The sequence below is a fragment of the Lissotriton helveticus genome, chromosome 6 (genome assembly GCF_964261635.1).
Source record: "Lissotriton helveticus chromosome 6, aLisHel1.1, whole genome shotgun sequence".
NCBI lineage: Eukaryota > Metazoa > Chordata > Amphibia > Caudata > Salamandridae > Lissotriton > Lissotriton helveticus.
Window position 1 is genome coordinate 1470563269 of NC_136067.1, and position 16677 is coordinate 1470579945.

At 42.6% G+C, this 16677-nt stretch overlaps 1 protein-coding gene across 1 annotated transcript in view; it reads left to right on the forward strand.

Moving 5' to 3' along the window:
• Positions 1–16677, forward strand: part of MEMO1 (mediator of cell motility 1) — a 152050-nt gene that overhangs the window by 101778 nt on the left and 33595 nt on the right. Inside the window, exon 7 of the mRNA XM_078649282.1 lies at positions 6493–6569. Within this exon, the coding sequence (XP_078505408.1) occupies positions 6493–6569 (77 nt within the window). The remainder of the gene's footprint in view (positions 1–6492; positions 6570–16677) is intronic.

A 16677-nucleotide genomic window follows, 5' to 3' on the forward strand; every position in this document is an offset into this window, starting at 1 on the left:
CCAGTTCATAGTCCTACAGTGACTAAATCTAAAGATGCTGACCTGTAGAATACATCAGTCCTCCTTGGTTGGACTACAAAGAGGATACTAGAGAGCCTTGTATTTTGCAAGATCAAGTGAGATGTCTGCGAGAGTCTAAATTAGTATGCAGATGCGTGTGTGCGCGCGTGTGTGTGCGCGTGTGTGTGTGTGTGCGCGTGTGTGTGTGTTGGTGTGTGTGTTGGTGTGTGTGTGTGTGTTGGTGTGTGTGTGTTGGTGTGTTGGTTTCTCCTTTCCTCCTTCTACAAGTAATGGTGGCCAGCTTAGTGATTATGGCAACTGTGTGAAATAAGGAACTGGCTTAACTACTCAAAAATACTTCACTGAAACCACATCCAATTGAACCTGGTGATTTGTACGAAAATAAGTTATGAGGGGGAAGTGGAATATTGAGGGAGGTTCAGAAGTGCAAATGCATGTGTTAATTCTCATAGGGAAGTTACTGTCACAACTGCAGGAAAAAAACCACTAAATTGATTTATATGAAACGTGGATTTAAAGCAGCCTAGTAAAACTGACTATCCTTTTGTTGCTTTGTAAAGGTGGTCAGTGGTTCTTTACAAAAAAAAGGTAAAACATAAATAGGCGAAAAGCAAAGGGATTTTGACATATGATCGAAGTAGGTGGCATTGCACATTAACTGGTAAGACTGTCCCAGTTCTCTCAAAATGCAGGACGGTACAAGCAGTCTTTCCCATTTTAGATAAGTGGCTGCTTGCATTTGAAATTGTTTGAATTAACTTTTTGATTTAATTTTGGTTCTGACTTGTAAATCTGCATAAAATTTGACTAACAGTTGAAAGCAGATTTCAAGAGTGCTACAGTATTATTGAATGTTAACCCGGCCCTAGGAGAAGAGATGTAAGAAGGAGATCTGGAAAGGTTAGCAAACCGCTAAGACTTGATGTTTTTAAAAGATTGATTGAGTCTCACTACGAAAAGAAGATGCCGAGATAATCCATACTCTTGCAGGGAGGTTAGAGAAAAGAGCAGGCCCTTTGAAGGATTGTTAGAATATTTCTGTAACAGGCCGAAGGAGGCAGGATGTTCCTTTGCTGACAAAGTGCACGTGAAGGACGATAGGACTGGTCTGCTGAGAAGTGTGGTGGAAATACAAAGACGTTAAGGCACTGACAGCCATTGAATATCAGGAACATGTTAACAAACTGTTTCTGTTTGGCACAGGGTGATATGGAGTCTGGCAACTGCGCCATTAATAATTTACAGATAATCCAAGGAAGAGAGAGTACACCAAATTGCCATTGTGCAGGTGGCATCACACCACCACTTGGGTGACCAATTTGAGCAGAGTAGTGATAAAATCTTCACGAGAATAGAAGAGCAAGCAAGCAGGGACCCGTTTTCCATTCTGTAGCTTGAAGGAGAGACTGGCAAAAGTATGTGTGCGAAGGCTTTGTCTATAGGCAAGTGAATCGTTGGTGAGGACCTTGAGATGGGTGTGCGAAGTTTGCCTGGTATATGATGTCCACTATTCTAGTGGGCTCCTTGCACTAGTCAAAACGACCCTTATTGATAGTAGGTCGTAAAGTAAACCTTATAGAAAGCGATCCTAGTGGTAGCTGTGGAGAGCAGCCTTCAGGCGGAGACTTAGAGGCGAGTTAAGCTAGTTGTTTTACCATTTATAATCTCTTGAATGATCAAATGAAAGCACACCACATAAAGTATATATCAAATATTATGTATTTATTCTAAGCACAACCCCTCTGGTCTCTTTATGAGGTCAGAGGTAACAGTACAATACAAGGAACCTAATTAGCATACGATAAGTTGCACAGTATACGTTACGCCCTAGGGGCCTCACAAACCATATACTAAAATAGTGGTATAAGAGCCACGTGAGAGTTAGAAAGCAGGCCTAGGACCTGTAGAACCGCTGGGGCTACCTATAACCACCTAAGGTTAGAATGCAGGAGGCCCACGGGGACGCCTGCAGTGTCTAAACACAGCCGTGGATCACCATTGACTTTCAATGGAGAACGAACAAGTTACAGTTTTAAATATTAAGGGCACTTCTAGGTGAACTACGATGGAACCCTTTTAGACTAAGACACTTCGATAGTGAAGAACCACGGGAGCATCGGAGCACTTGTGTTACCTCACCCAGGGAAGCCGGATGTATAGGTGTCTTTTGGTGTTGGGTTTCGTAGTCGATTACAATAGAGAGCTGCGAAGAAATGCTGCAGGCGACCAGAGGAAAAGTGTCCGGGTGAAGTGGAGTGGGAGCACGTCTGGAGCAACCAGGAAAGCTCACTAAATCAAAGATGGCCCTTCATGGGGGCTCACTAGCCAACGGACTAGGAACTGCGAAGGGGCCTCGAGCGGAAATGCACAAAGCGGGCCCACAGGACACTCGTGGAGTGTAGGCCTCTGAGCTTCGGTGCAAAAGGTGCTCGGGGCAGGGGCTTCAAATACCTCAATGCACAACTTCAGGCTACCGCGGGAAGTAGGTGCAGTCGTAAAGATGCAGGATGTCCAGGAGTTCCGGTCCCACGTCTCTCGTGTCCGCTACAGGTCTCAGAGCACAGGTCAGCATCAGAGATGTCTGGAAGTCCGTGTCCTGTGTCGCAGATTCTTTGGGATCCGGCGAAGCCTCGAAAATGCAGACCGGCAAAGATGAAGTTGGTGCCTGTTTGAACATTGTGGTCACTCCTTGACCACAAGGGAGATTTCTTCAGTTTTCCAGTCGAAATGGAATGTCGAAGGTCCAAGATATATGTTGCAGAGTTTCATCCAGGGTAATCTAAAGTCCTAGGGACTAGGGTCCTATACTTCTAGTAAGTTTAGGGGTTGTACTAGCTCTAAGGTCCCTCCTATGGGTGGACCTGGAGAGGGGGTGGTTACACCCCTTCCCCTCGTCCAGTTTCGCGCCAGAGCTGGGGCTGAGCGCCCCAGCAACCGGTTTGAACTGGGAAATGCATGGAGCACCTTGTGTGCCCCAGGCAGTGTCTGTAAAGCTTTCACTGAATGCAACCCACCCAGCCCCAATACACGAAAGCCTGTCTAGGGAGGTTCCAGCACCTCCCTGGACAGGAAACCTATTGTTCAGGCCTCCCCTGCCGGAGTTTCGTCCAGCAGCAGGAGGGCAGACTCCGGTCTGTGGCACCAGCATCCATTTCGTGATGCTGGGGCTCTGTTTAACTTTAACCAGGTTAACCAGTAACTACGTGTCTTCTCCCTCTAGAAGGGTGGACCAGAATGAACAACCTTGCAAGAAAAGGGCTTTGGGTCTTGTCAGTGTTGTGCTAAAGCGAATTTAAGTTTATCTGTTTTGCAGATTCAGTGAGGCAGTGTTAAAGCATGTCTTGGGGGGCAGATGTATGTCTAGTCAGGTCAAGGGCAGAGTTTCAGGATATAGAGAAAACAAAAGTAAAACCAAAAGAATGCACCCAGGATCCTAGATGGAAGGCATATGCATTAGAACAAACAGGGTCTACGTGAGGTGCCATGTTGTACCCCTAAAAGGAGTGGCTTAAACGCCAGCTGAAAATGTAGTGTGGCAATAGCCTGAATGTGGCTAGAAAGAAAAATATTCAGTCTCTAATAAACAGGTTAGACTGATTGCGGGGAGGCTGTGTCGAAGGCAGCAGAGAGATCAAGCCAGATGAGCTGCATTTTCCCTCCATCTAAAGTTATCTCCAGATCGTCTGTAGCCAACTAAAAATCCCACTTGAGTGGGTTAAGCAACCAATTCTGCTCTATAATCAGAGAGAGCTTTTTCTCTACAGTGCACTCCAGGATCTTACCAGGCTTAAGAGAGCAAACCCGTAAAACAGCAATTGCCTGGCCTTGCAGGGTCGGTTCTGGGGTTTTTCCGGGAGCAAATGGAAATGGCCTGTTTCCAAATGAAGCTACAATTGCAAAGTAGTTCGTTCAGTCAGAGCAGGAAATATGGTTGGGAGTGCTATTCGATGGTTTTAAAAGGAATCCAGAGCAGAGCCTGGCCCAATGTCAGGAAATTAGACCCAAGTTAAAGTGTGCAAAAAGGCAGAGAGTCTATTCAAAATAGGAATACTGGAAGAGCATTGGATATCTTTAATGTTAAAGGAGGAGCTGAACTGAAGCAGTCTGAGAACTTATTGGTATGATTGTAGCTAAAGTATCGCTGGAAATGAATAAACTATTCTGTAGGCCCCAGTAGTGGGGTTATTGACAGACTTAATGAAGCAAACAATACTGTTTTAAGTGGGTTCCTTTATAGCTTTGTGTGCTTCGAGAACCAAGTTGAATCGATTGTTTGGAGACTCAATATATACCCTGCACCAGGCTACCTCTACCCTTTTGAGGGATTTTTGTGACATAGAAACCAAGGGTTCCAAAGCATATGAATCACAAAATAAGAGTTTGTGATTGCAGAATACAATTTTGTTATGTACTTAACCCATTTCCTGATTTTGTATCACATTACCAAATTGCAAAAATAGCTTAGAAACCCACAACCAATCTCTATTTTGAAGGGGTGTGTTTAGGGCATCTCTAGACCAAATAGTGATTGCTACGTATCAATGTTTTGCGATAAAATTCAGGTCGTAAAACATTTAAATTTTACCAGTACTTTAAAGGAGATGCTAATCCATTCACTCCCCTTCGTGAATAATAAAAAAAAAGTGGTGAGTAGGCAGTGGTCCACAGGATTTTTTGTTTTACATTTTTTAATGCACCCGTTTCTGTCAAGAAAAATTGGGATCCAGTAAAAAATGCACTTTATTTAAAATGCTATCACAGTCATGGTGGTCTGCTGACTCCATCCCTGTGATGGTATCCACTTGTGAGTCGCAATTTATAACCTACCAAATTAATATTGATGAAGTAGGTAGGATTGCGACCTACTAGGATTTACTTGAATATTTTGAATGGACATACAAGTCCATTAAGTCCATTGGTCAGTTGTAAAATTCCTTTTAGTGCGAAAAAAGTCAGTGTGTAATTTGCTACCATTTTTGCAAATGAAAAGTTTGTACATCACGTAATCCATGTATTGAGTTTCTGATTATTAGAGTCCACGTCATTTCCAAGAGCGGGCAACCCAAGGCGTAAAACAGGTCATCACAATTTATTGTGGGCAATAAGTATTGAGATGGTACGCTGGAAGGAACGAGGCAGGGCCCCTAAAAAAATAAGATGGGCGTGGTTTCGTGAAGAAGCAAACTTGGTACATGGTCAATATTATTTCCTGAAGTAAAAAGTGAGAAGATTGCGGCCAGCCATATGAGCGTGACCAGTGACCACTTGGTTGAGATTAATAGCAGAGCAGGCCTCCAACGTGTTGCTGGCATACATGTTATTAGTCTCATCCTCCCAAAAGCTAAAGTTACCCAGGAGCAGGAAACTGAAAAGTGCTACGCAGTGTTTCTGAGCCAAGTTTTTACCATTAGAGGTATTGGTAATAGACATCGGGTGTAAACTTCTTTACAAATAGTTGAGCCTCTCTGCTGATTTGTCGACCAGAAGATTATATAACTAATGTGGGGCGTTAGTGTTTCCAGCATATTCTCATTCCCCTCTAAGTGGTAAAAACAAATCGAGGGATTTATCAGTTATTAGGTCTCGTGTCTGATTCATGCTTTGGAATGAACCAGGCATGATATAGTGCTCAATTTAAGCTTCAAAATGATGACGGCAAACAAGATGGTGCCAAGAATGTCTCAATGCTAGTGGATCCAACCTAGTGGGTTGAATAGGAGGAGAAGAAAAGGAGAAACATGTAAGAGAAACCTAATTTGGCTTGCTTGGCGGCCTGGAAGGGTTTCGATGGTTCTTTAAATTCGGCGACCCTCTGTGCCTACAACAGGCGAGAGACACATTCATGACCTTCTGCATGAATTAACAGAGAGAGTGTATAGGCCTTCTCCTCCCTGTGTTTCATGTACAAAGGGCTGTTTCCCAACCTCCAATCAATTGTTAGGATTATTATGGCAGTTGCTTCTCGGTTTACAACGTGCATCACCTTAGCTGTATCCAACCATTGTATAGATTCTAGCACCCTGAGGTGCAACATGGATGTCATGCTCAAGAGGATCTTTCTGAGTTACATTTCTAGCATTCCGTACCAGATCCCATCTACTGCCTGACACAAAACACTGCGCTCAGCCACACCATGATATAAACTGCAAGCCTAAACTATGTCTGACCGCTATGAGGCCAAGATCCACAAAAGTATCCCACTCCATGAAAAGCCTACATTCACCCAATTTCAGTGTTGAACACAAAAAGTATTGTGGCTGAGTAATGTGTTTACACATTAAAGGATGCTTTTTTCTTTCAGTCTTCCCTGAATTGCTATTCGTTGGTGATAAGTGTTTATTAGACTTTCACTGAAATTTTCAGCATGTTATTAATTATTACCATGATTACAGTGATAGTACAAAAAAGGTGCTTGGGTGGACTTTATTTCTTAGCAGCGGTTTTATTTTTATTTTATTTTCTTTTTTTAAGGTCAACGTTTTCGTTACACATACTTTGACGAATCTCAAGGGGAGATCTATAGATCTATTGAAAATCTAGATAAAATGGTAAGTGTTTCAGATGAAAGAGAAATCAAGCAAATAACTGTACTGAAAATGTTGCCATTGGACGACCCTATTTTAGCTTTTTCATTTTGCCCATAATGTCTCTGATTACAAGTTGTCCGGTACTAAGTTAACAGTAAAATCTTAAATGCAATTTTATTGTTACACTGTGATAATCTCGCACCAGTGCCATTCAATTACGAGTAAAACATAATGGGATGGTGGAATTACAGTGTGACTAACTTGATTTTTTTTTTTTTTTCTTTCCCCAGTCAAACCACAATAAATTGACAATTCCATGGGGTTTTACATACTTGTACCTGCTCAGAGGAGATGGTAAATGTATGAGCAAACCTGTTGGAGGGTGGAAAGGGGATATAACAAAAAAAAAATGCGAAGTAAGCCTTGGCTGCTGAGGATGTGTTTTGTTGCCACAATTTTTTTTAGACGCAACTGCAGGTCAGAAAAATCGTATGTGGTTCCCCCACGCCTGGTAAAACCGGGTGTAAAAAACCTCAACCCAATTGGAATCGGAAGGGCCGGATTCCATGAAGTAATTACCTACCACCTGACCCATATTCAGCCTCAATGTGGGCTCTTTAGACATTCTGAGATTTTTAGGAGTTGGCCTTAAATCAAGGCTATTCAATCATATAACCTCATCGATCAAATGATCAGTCCATGGCCTGGACTGATCATTTTCTTGTTTCTTTCTCCCTGAGTTGGCAAGGTATGCAAATACGGAGCTGCCCTCGGCCAGTTCTGAAATGACCTTGGCACAAATTACATTCAAAGGACTTTCAGGACTTACTGTCAAGCCATAAGCCTCAGCTACCTCTCAATGTAGATGTGGCCAATACGCTCTTTCATGACTGGCTGACTAAAGCCCTGGACAGCTGCATCCCTGTTAAACTGACTGCAAAAAAAACTAAGGCAATCCAATCCATGGTTTGACACTTCCATGTCAAAAGCAAAAAAAAACTGTAAACAACTTGAGTGAGCTTATAGGTGTACCTACGATGCGGAAGCAAAATACAAATACCGTTCTGCGATCAAGGTGTATCACAAGCTGGTTCAGAGAACCAGAGCAAAGTTTATTGCGGGCAAAATATCGGAGAGCAATAATCCCTCCAAAACTATCTTCACCTTGCTCAAAGCTATGAAGAGTCCGAGTTTGAAGGCTGACTCACCTGTCACTTCAAACCATCAGTGTGACAAATTGGCCAACTATTTTGTGAACAAGGTGGACAATAATTACAACAGTCTTTCCCTCTATTGTCTTACATCAAGTTTGAGTCACTGTCAGAAAATTAAATCAGGTTCTCTAGCAGACCCGTTGAATTCTGATCAATTTCGTCAGTTTCATACCCTTATTTCACCACTGGGTAGGGAACTGATCAATCTATCCTTGGCCTCAGCATCCTTACCATCTGCCTGGAAGCATGCGAAAGTGACACCTCTGCTAAATAAGCCGTCCCTGGAGCCATCCAAGCCACGCAACTACCGCCCAATCTCACACTGCCTTTTCTAGCTAAAGCAGTAGAGTCTCACGTAAACTCCATCTTTACAGAGTTTATAGAGCGAAACAAAACTCTGGATCCCTCACAAAATGGCTTCAGAGCCCACCACAGTACAGTCGGCCTTTTTGGCAGTGACAAAGGAAATGCGTAGTATTCTTGATGATGGAAACTCTGTGGCCTTAATTCTCCTTGACTTAAGTGCCGCTTTTGACGCTGTTTCCCACAAGATACTACTGAGCCGCTTGCATGAGATAGGGATCAGGGGTTCTGCCTTGGAATGGTTTAGAGCCTTCTTGGCGGACAGAACCTTCCAGGTCATCATGCCACCCTAAGGATTACAGAGAGTATACTCTGCAACATGGGGTGCCACAGGGTTCTATACTGAGCCCAATGCTCTTTACCGTTTACGTTCAACCCGTATCTACTGTAGCTAAAAGCAGAGGGCTGTCGTCGGTGTCTTACGCTGACGACGCCCAATTAGTGATCGCTTTCTCCAAGAATTGTAAAAACAATCTAATTAAATTCAAGGAGAACTTGGTGGCGATAGCGGATTGGATGGCCCTGAACTTGAACGCTAGCAAGTCAGAGATTTTACTGTTTGGGAGGGATTGTGATCTGTGGTTGGAGCAGTGGTGGCCAGATAAGCTAAAACCGGCTCCCGCTCCCAAGGAGGCAGTTAAGAATCTGGGAGTCTGGATTGACAGTCAACTGTCATTTGACGCTCAATCTAAATCAGTCGCAGGGTCCTGTTTTGGACTCCTGTGAGCATTAAAACCTATGTTGGGCTTCTACGACCCCAAAATCCGTCAGACCATTATCCAGGCCACAATTTTGTCCAGGCTGGACTATGGAAACATTTTATTTCTGGGAGCCAACAAATCTAGTGTTCAACGGCTCCAAAGAATACAAAATGCGGCAGCCCACACTCTTCTGACATGCCGAAATCCTGCTCAGTGTCCAAGTTTCTCCCTAAGCTACACTGGCTGCCAGTAGAAAAAAGACTCCAGTTTAAAACACTGTGTGTTGCCCCCAAAATTATAACCCAGCAAGCACCCCCGGTTTTGGTAGGTATGCGAACACTCTATACCCCAACGCGCCTCATGCGCTAAGCGGACGAAATGCTGGCTTGCACCCCCCATTTCGTACGAGTTAGAGCAGGTGGGAAATCGTTCAGAGTTGTAGAAGCCAGACTGTGGAAATCGCTCCAGGTCTCCATCAGAGGGATTCAGAACATCTGACATTCCGTAAAGCCATAAAGACCAGGCTTTTCCCAGCATAATGTCTCCCCATTAAACACTCTCTGGTCATTCGGTACTTGATTGCACTGGGACGCCCCATCGCTGGGGCAGCCATGCGCGGTACGAATTCTTTTCAATTCAATAAGCAGTATGGAGCTACGCCAATCTCCTAGTTCCTTAAAAAAATGTCAAGATATTGACTGACAGTGTAATATTTCACTCTTCTCTTAATTCACAACTTACCTTTCTGTACACATATTAGCAATGGGCATCTGTGCAAGACATTAAATTGTTGTTTTTGAATATATTTGCGACTGTGATTAGTCTCATTTCTACCTCACCTTCAGGCCAACCTTGGCAATAGAAACGTGGATGGGGCATACTGCACGTATACTAATGTGGGCACAAATGTTTTTATTGTTTTATTTTGGATGTTTATTTCATGCTGTGCAGGATCTCTCGTGGTTTGCTAAACCTGTCTGTTTTCAAATCAATTGTTCACATGTGAAGCGATCAGCTGGGGTGGAATATATGGAATACATCGACGAGGTGAAATAATTGCCAAATAAGACAATTTCAGCATTTTAGGCCCACCTTTCAGAGTGAATGAGTTGTCAAAAACTTTGTTGCCAAATAATTTTGCCAAACATCCCACCTTTTTCTAGGTCTAATGTGCTACGTCAAGTTCCCAGGCCTTGGTATGTAGCCAGAGTGCATTGAGAGGCCCTTTCTACTTGGAGTGTCTGCATAAAGAGCTTTAATTGAAACATAGGTAAATACTTTTTACACAGGAATCTGGTGGTCACACTTTCGCTCACAAGGACACACCACCATCCTCTCTAATGACCAGACTTGTTTTAAAAAGATCTTCATCCTAGCCGAGCCTCTGCATCTGAAGAGCTATACGATTTAAGTGTATTGTTTAGTTAATTAAAACCTTAACAATTATAGCAGAAATAAAACCGATCACTAGAAGATTTATCGAGTAACACAGTGAACTTCACAGTATGCAAAATTATTCGTGGGTGGATGAACCAATATAAGATCATGTTGCCAAAAACGAATTAATGATGCTAACAAGCTAACATTGCAAATATCGACCACCAATTATTCCTATTTCGACCTCCCTATTACGATTGTTGATCCTTGTACAAATGATAAATCTGTGTGACCGAGCAGGGATAACCTTGGTTGTAGTACTTGCCAAAAAACGAAAGTGCATTTATGCAATAAATAGTTATTTCTCATTCGTTATTTAATTACCTGATACAATTTTACAATCTTTTTTAAGACTTAAAAAACCTTACTTAAGCCTTAAAACTGACTGTGCCACGTATTCAGGTCAAGAATGGCCTGGGTTTGCGTGCTTGTAAAGTGCATTGTGCTGTCTGAGATTGCCACTAGGAGTTAGACGGACTTACTTAAACATTTTTAAGTATTGGCCCTTTATTTTTCTCCTGGAAAGACTAAAGTGAATTAAATCATAACTTGGTTGCTGCTCCCTTGCAGAACCTACTAAAGATTCTTGATCAACTATTCAGCCTGTATGTCTAGTTTTAGCTCTTAAAAGTGTTAGTTCCTCTTATATGTTCAGTCGTGTAGTTCGCCTTGCTCCCGGTAAAAGTAATTCTAAGAGTTCAATTATTACTGATGTTATTCTGTGATGCCCTCTGCCTTAACCTCTTCACTGCGGCGGCTATTCCGCTGCATTGCTAAGGGGCGGGGCGGCCGCATGCTGGTGACGGAACCGCTCCGTCACCAGCCGCGGTTGCGCTGTGCTCATGACGGAGCGGTTCCGTCACGGCCCCGCCAGCTCAATGGAACGCTCAGCGCAGGCGCGGAATCCGCTCCAAGCGGGCCGTGACGGAACCGCTCCGTCATCAGCACAGCGTGACCGCAGCTGATGACGGAGTGGTTCCGTCACCAGCAGGGGAGGGGTTAAATAACGAATCGTGCTATGCCAGTGGTCCTAGTTACTTAATTTATGGCCTCTTACAAGTCATGGTTAGACTTATAAAACCTTGAATGAACCTTAAAATAGTTTTGTGCCTTGTGGTCAGCTCAAGGATGGCCTGGGTTTCCATGATTATAAAGTGCATTGTGCTGTCTAAGGTTGCCACAAGGAGTCGGGCAACCTTTCTTATTTATAGAGTTTTGTATAGCGCGAACGTGACCCAAGGGTATCAGAGCGCTTCACAGTTACATGTGTTACAGTTAGAGTAAAACGGTATAGTAGTGTGTATATATATATTAGATTCCGGTATATGTCTGTCTTAGCAGATTCAACAATAACACATTTAGGATCTGTTTAGTGTGCAACGGTGTACCTCTAATCCTCTCCAAATGGTCCCAATGTGTATTTCCATTAAGTTCTACATCAAGGTCCCAGAGTAGTACTGAAGGAAAGTCTTGCTTAAGAGTGGAATGTGTTCATTAGGAAGATCTTCGCTTCCCTCTTGTGAATGTTGCCGTGTTTGGAATTTTTCTAATGTTTGGAGGAAGTGAGTTCCAGATTCTGTGGGCTGTCCCGGAGAATGCTCTGTCATACGTTTTCTTCTTCCGAGAGATGGGGGGGTTTCAGCAACATCTCTTTGGAACTCCTGGCTGGTCTGCTTCCCACTGATATCTCAATTTTCTGGACTAAGTACCCTGGTGTTTTGTAGTGGAGCGCTTTGTGGGTAATACATGCCAGCTTAAATTGGATTCTGGCTTCGTATTGTAGCCAGTTTAATGCTTTCAAGTGTGGGGAAATATGGTCATATTTTCTAGACCCAGTAACGAGTCTTGCGGCCGCATTGAGACAGGCTTTTAGTGGTGCTGTAGAAATTTTTGGTAGACCTTCTAGTGTTGTACATCCATATTCAATCCTTGAAATAACTAAGGACTGAACAGCCAGTTTGAGGTCCGTCGTAGTGATGTTTCAATTTTCTGATATAGTTCAGGTGAAACCGGGCACTTTTTGCCATTGATTTGATGTGGGCTTTCATGTCTAGGTTCTTATCCAGCGTTATTCCTAGTGATTTAGTCGAGTCAACTAGGGTAGGAGTGCAGTTTAGCGCTGCGATCAGTTTGGTCCATTCCTTCACATTTGTGGGGTTCTTTGGAGGTGATATATTAATAGGAATTCAGTTTTTTGTGCGTTTAGCTTCAGATGATTGCTAGTTAACCATTGTAGTGACACTTTTAAGGCCTCATTCATTGTCTTGATGTCTTCCAGTGACGCGATCTTGATGTAGATCTGAGTGTCATCTGCGTATGTGTGATGTGATATGTTTGCATCTCGGAGAATTTCTGTAAGGGGTTCAACATATAGGTTGAATAGTGACGGAGATAGTGTTGATCCTTGAGGGACTCCAATCGAATTTGGGCATGAAGGGGACAGCGTCTGGTTGACCAGGAACCTTTGTGTTCTGTTCTGGAGGAAGGATTCAAACCATTTCAAAACATTTCCAGATATTCCCATCCTGCCTTGAAGCCGGGCTAGCAATTTTTCATGATTTACCGTGGCAAATGCTGATGACAGGTCAAGAAGGACTAATAAACATGTTTGATTGTGATCTAGGACCTGTAGCGCATCATCCACTATATGTAAGATTGCTGTTTCCGTACTGTGGCCTGGTCTGAATCCCGATTGGCAGTCGTCCAGTAGATTGAAATTAGCAATGTTGTCGCTCAGTTGATTTTGCACACATTTCTCAATAAGTATGGCAAGGAATGGAATATTGGTTACTGGGCAAAAGTTATTTGGATCTGCTGGGTCTGCTATAGGTTTTTTGATGATGCGGAGGACTTGACCTGTTTTTAGGCATTCTGGTAGGATCGCTCGAGATAATGATGCATTGATTATTTTTGTCCGTATAGGGACGACGACATGGTTGATTCTTTTTAGGCATTTTGATGGGAGGGGATCAATGTAGTGGTTATTTGGTTTGATCTCCGATATAGTTTTGGCAATGGTATTTTGGTCATATAGTTTCAAGGTTGCCTATTGCGCATTGTTTTTCAAACTCTCGAGATCGTTGTTCGTGTTAGCATCGTCCAGCGGTGGTATTTGGCTAGTGAGGTTGTCAGTTACCATCCTGAGCTCTCTTTCTAGAGTGATGGCCTTGTCCGTGAAGAATGTTGTGAATTCCTCACAGCTCAGTTGCGTTTTAGCTGTCTCTTGGGCAGATTTGGCCAGCTTATTAGATTGTTGCTTTAACATCTAGAATAGTTTCCGAGGTCTGTTTTTGGCGTCAACCAGTTCTGATCTAAAAAAAATCCTTTTTGGAATTGAGAACACTTTTGTTGTACTAGTTTCTGATTTTTCTGATTTTTCAGCTGGGGGGATGATGGATGCTGTCTCCATTTTCTTTCTGCCAGTCGAAGTTTCCGCCTGTCTTCATTCAGTGTCCCATTGAACCATGGATTTTTATCTTTCTCTGAGATTCTTTTCAGTTTTAGAGGCATGGTGGAGTTGACTATATTCTTCATTGACGTAGTGTAGTGATCAGTGAGTTCGTTGACGTTCAGCAAGTTGCTGGGCGGACTTAGGTCCTTCTCACATCTTTCTTCTAGTAGCTCAATACAAGGGTTTTTGGTGTCTCGAGTCCACTTTTTAAGTTTGACCTGTTGTGTAGTCCTGATCTTGTTTATGGTGGGTATCCAGAAGGTTATGGCATGGTGATCCGACCAATCGCACGGAACAATCGAGTGGATTCTTAAGATGTGGCCTTCTGTTTATCTCCTGGGAGACCAACGTGCCTCAGTGCATTATATTATCGTTTGTTTACTAATCCCATGCAGGACCTAATAAAACTACATACAGTCGCTACCAGAAAGCGCATCACTGAAGGTAAGTAACATGTTTTAGTTTTGGACTTCAGTTCTCAGTATAGCCCCATTGTAGGTACAGTTGTTAGAATGTTTAGAAATATTTTCTCATACAACTTGTGCTTTTTCTTTTCTGTGATGTCATTCCTATTGTCTAGTGTAAACTTGAACTATAAGGACTTTGAAAAGACGCACACTAATAATGCCTCAGTTACTAACCTCTAGTCTTTATTACAAAGCATCTTTTTCTGTCTACGAAATTTGATTATTCGTGAATCGTTTGGTAGTAGGAATGCCTGTATTTATACCATTTATGCAATTCCCTTTATGGGGAGTGTTAAGAATCTATAATTAAAGGATGAACGCAGCTACTGGCCTTTTGTAAGGTCGCCTTCAAGCTATAAGTGCTGTCGTGCTTCCAGCTGAGTTCTCGCACTAGAAATTACAGTATATAGTGTGTGTGTGTGTATATATATCATCAACCGTGAGCAAGTTATCTGGTGATAACGAAATGCGTTGTTTTTTGTGACCTGGGAGTTGCTTTGGAGAATTAAAAGATTTGGGGAAACACTGATTCCTGTGAGTGCGTTTTCATTTTCCTGCCTCAGGAAGTTGTTGGAAATATTAATTCGGCAAGGCTCTGCCGATGTTCTTTGCACCAGGAGCAGAAGCGCCATGGGTCCGGACGTTTGAGCTTTGTTGTGGCTATATATATATATATATATATATACGCTCCATTTGCACCTGCCTGTCGCACTCCTTGGCTGGTGCCTGCTCGCCGGGGGTGCACCCGACCACAATATCAGCTCCAAAAGTCCTATCTCGTCAATAACGAGAAACAGGAAGCAGCACTCCAGGGTAAATACACGGTTCAGTTTTTATTCGTTCAAAACGCGCTTTCGGCACTCGGCCTTCGTCAGTGTTTGAACACTGACGAAGGCCGAGTGCCGAAAGCGCGTTTTGAACGAATAAAAACTGAACCGTGTATTTACCCTGGAGTGCTGCTTCCTGTTTCTCGTTATTGACGAGATAGGACTTTTGGAGCTGATATATATAAAGTGAGGTCCCTTAAGGACATCTTAGTACAGAGCCATCTGCCACCCGTACTGCCACGTACAAGAACACTTAGAGACATGAAGGGCTTTTTCCCCTGTGGGAAATGTAAGGCCTGCGCTACGAGCAAAAGGGTTCTCCACTATACCATCCCAGGATGTAGGAAACCGAAAAAGATCAGTAAATTCATCTCCTGCCTTACCCCTTTCGTTGTCTACTGTTTGATTTGTCCCTGTGGACTAAAATACATAGGGAGCACGGTCCACAACGTAAAGGTCAGAATTCTAGAACATCAGCGGGCGATAGCAAATAAGGATGAAAACTATCCCGTAGCCCGGCACTTTGCCTTGAAGCACCAAAGCAATAGAGAGCTGCTACAATACTATGGTATTGACCATGTTCCAACTAACCCCAGAGGGGGTAATAGGCTTCAACGACTAAGGAGGCTTGAATCCCGCTATATTATAGACCTGCTAACCAAGGCACCGAAGGGGCTTAATAGGAGTTAAGAGCTAACTGTACACCTGGGATAGTTACATGGGATTTCCTGATGAACTGTATTGATTTTGTAGCTGTATATGATGCATTGAATGAAAGAGTATGAGTTCATATTGCTTCCTTTTCAAAGTTTTTTCTCTTTAATCATGACACAGGTTTATAATTTTTAGAAAAACCATGCCAACTTTATACCTAGTGGTCCACCTATGGTTATTAGGCTTTGCCGGTACACGGCTTGATTTTAGTCCACTTACGGGGCATATGGCCCAAATATGGGAACAATATCTGATTGTTTCGAAATTCATTTGAATTAACTTTATTGACACTCTGACCCCGTTAATATGTGGACCTTTGCCGATCCACGGCAAGATTTTTGCAATTAACTGGTGATGTCGACCACGTGATGATGTTTTATGAAAAATAACTAAAAAATAACTCCGGTGTAAAGGTGTATAATATATGCTATAACCTCATGGTTCCTCTGTCGATGCATATTATGTATTGTAACATTGACTATGTTAAAATGGCCGCCATTGTCGTGAATGACTTGGTGAATTGACCCGTTGTCGCTGTTGCTTGCTCAGTGACGCGGGAACATTTAAAATGGTGTCTGACCAAACAAGCCGATGTAACACTGACGAAGGAGCAATCCGAAACGCGTCTGTTTCTCATACCTCGCTGAAATAAATCATTCTCGATACATGCTTCCTGAGTGCCTGTATTTCTGTTTGTAACTGTTGGAATTGGCAGCGTGAATATATATATATATATATATATATATATATATATATATATATATATATATATATATAACAAAGGTTAAAGTGATGTTATAGTTATAGCCTTAAGCTTATATTAATAACAAAAGTATTGTTCTAAAGCAAAAAAAAATACACATTTACCAGTTAGTTTATTGAGCTAACTGTTACTTGCGCTCTGCTTATTACTACCTCGAAGAATCGACGAAAATAATCTACAGAACAAGAGAAG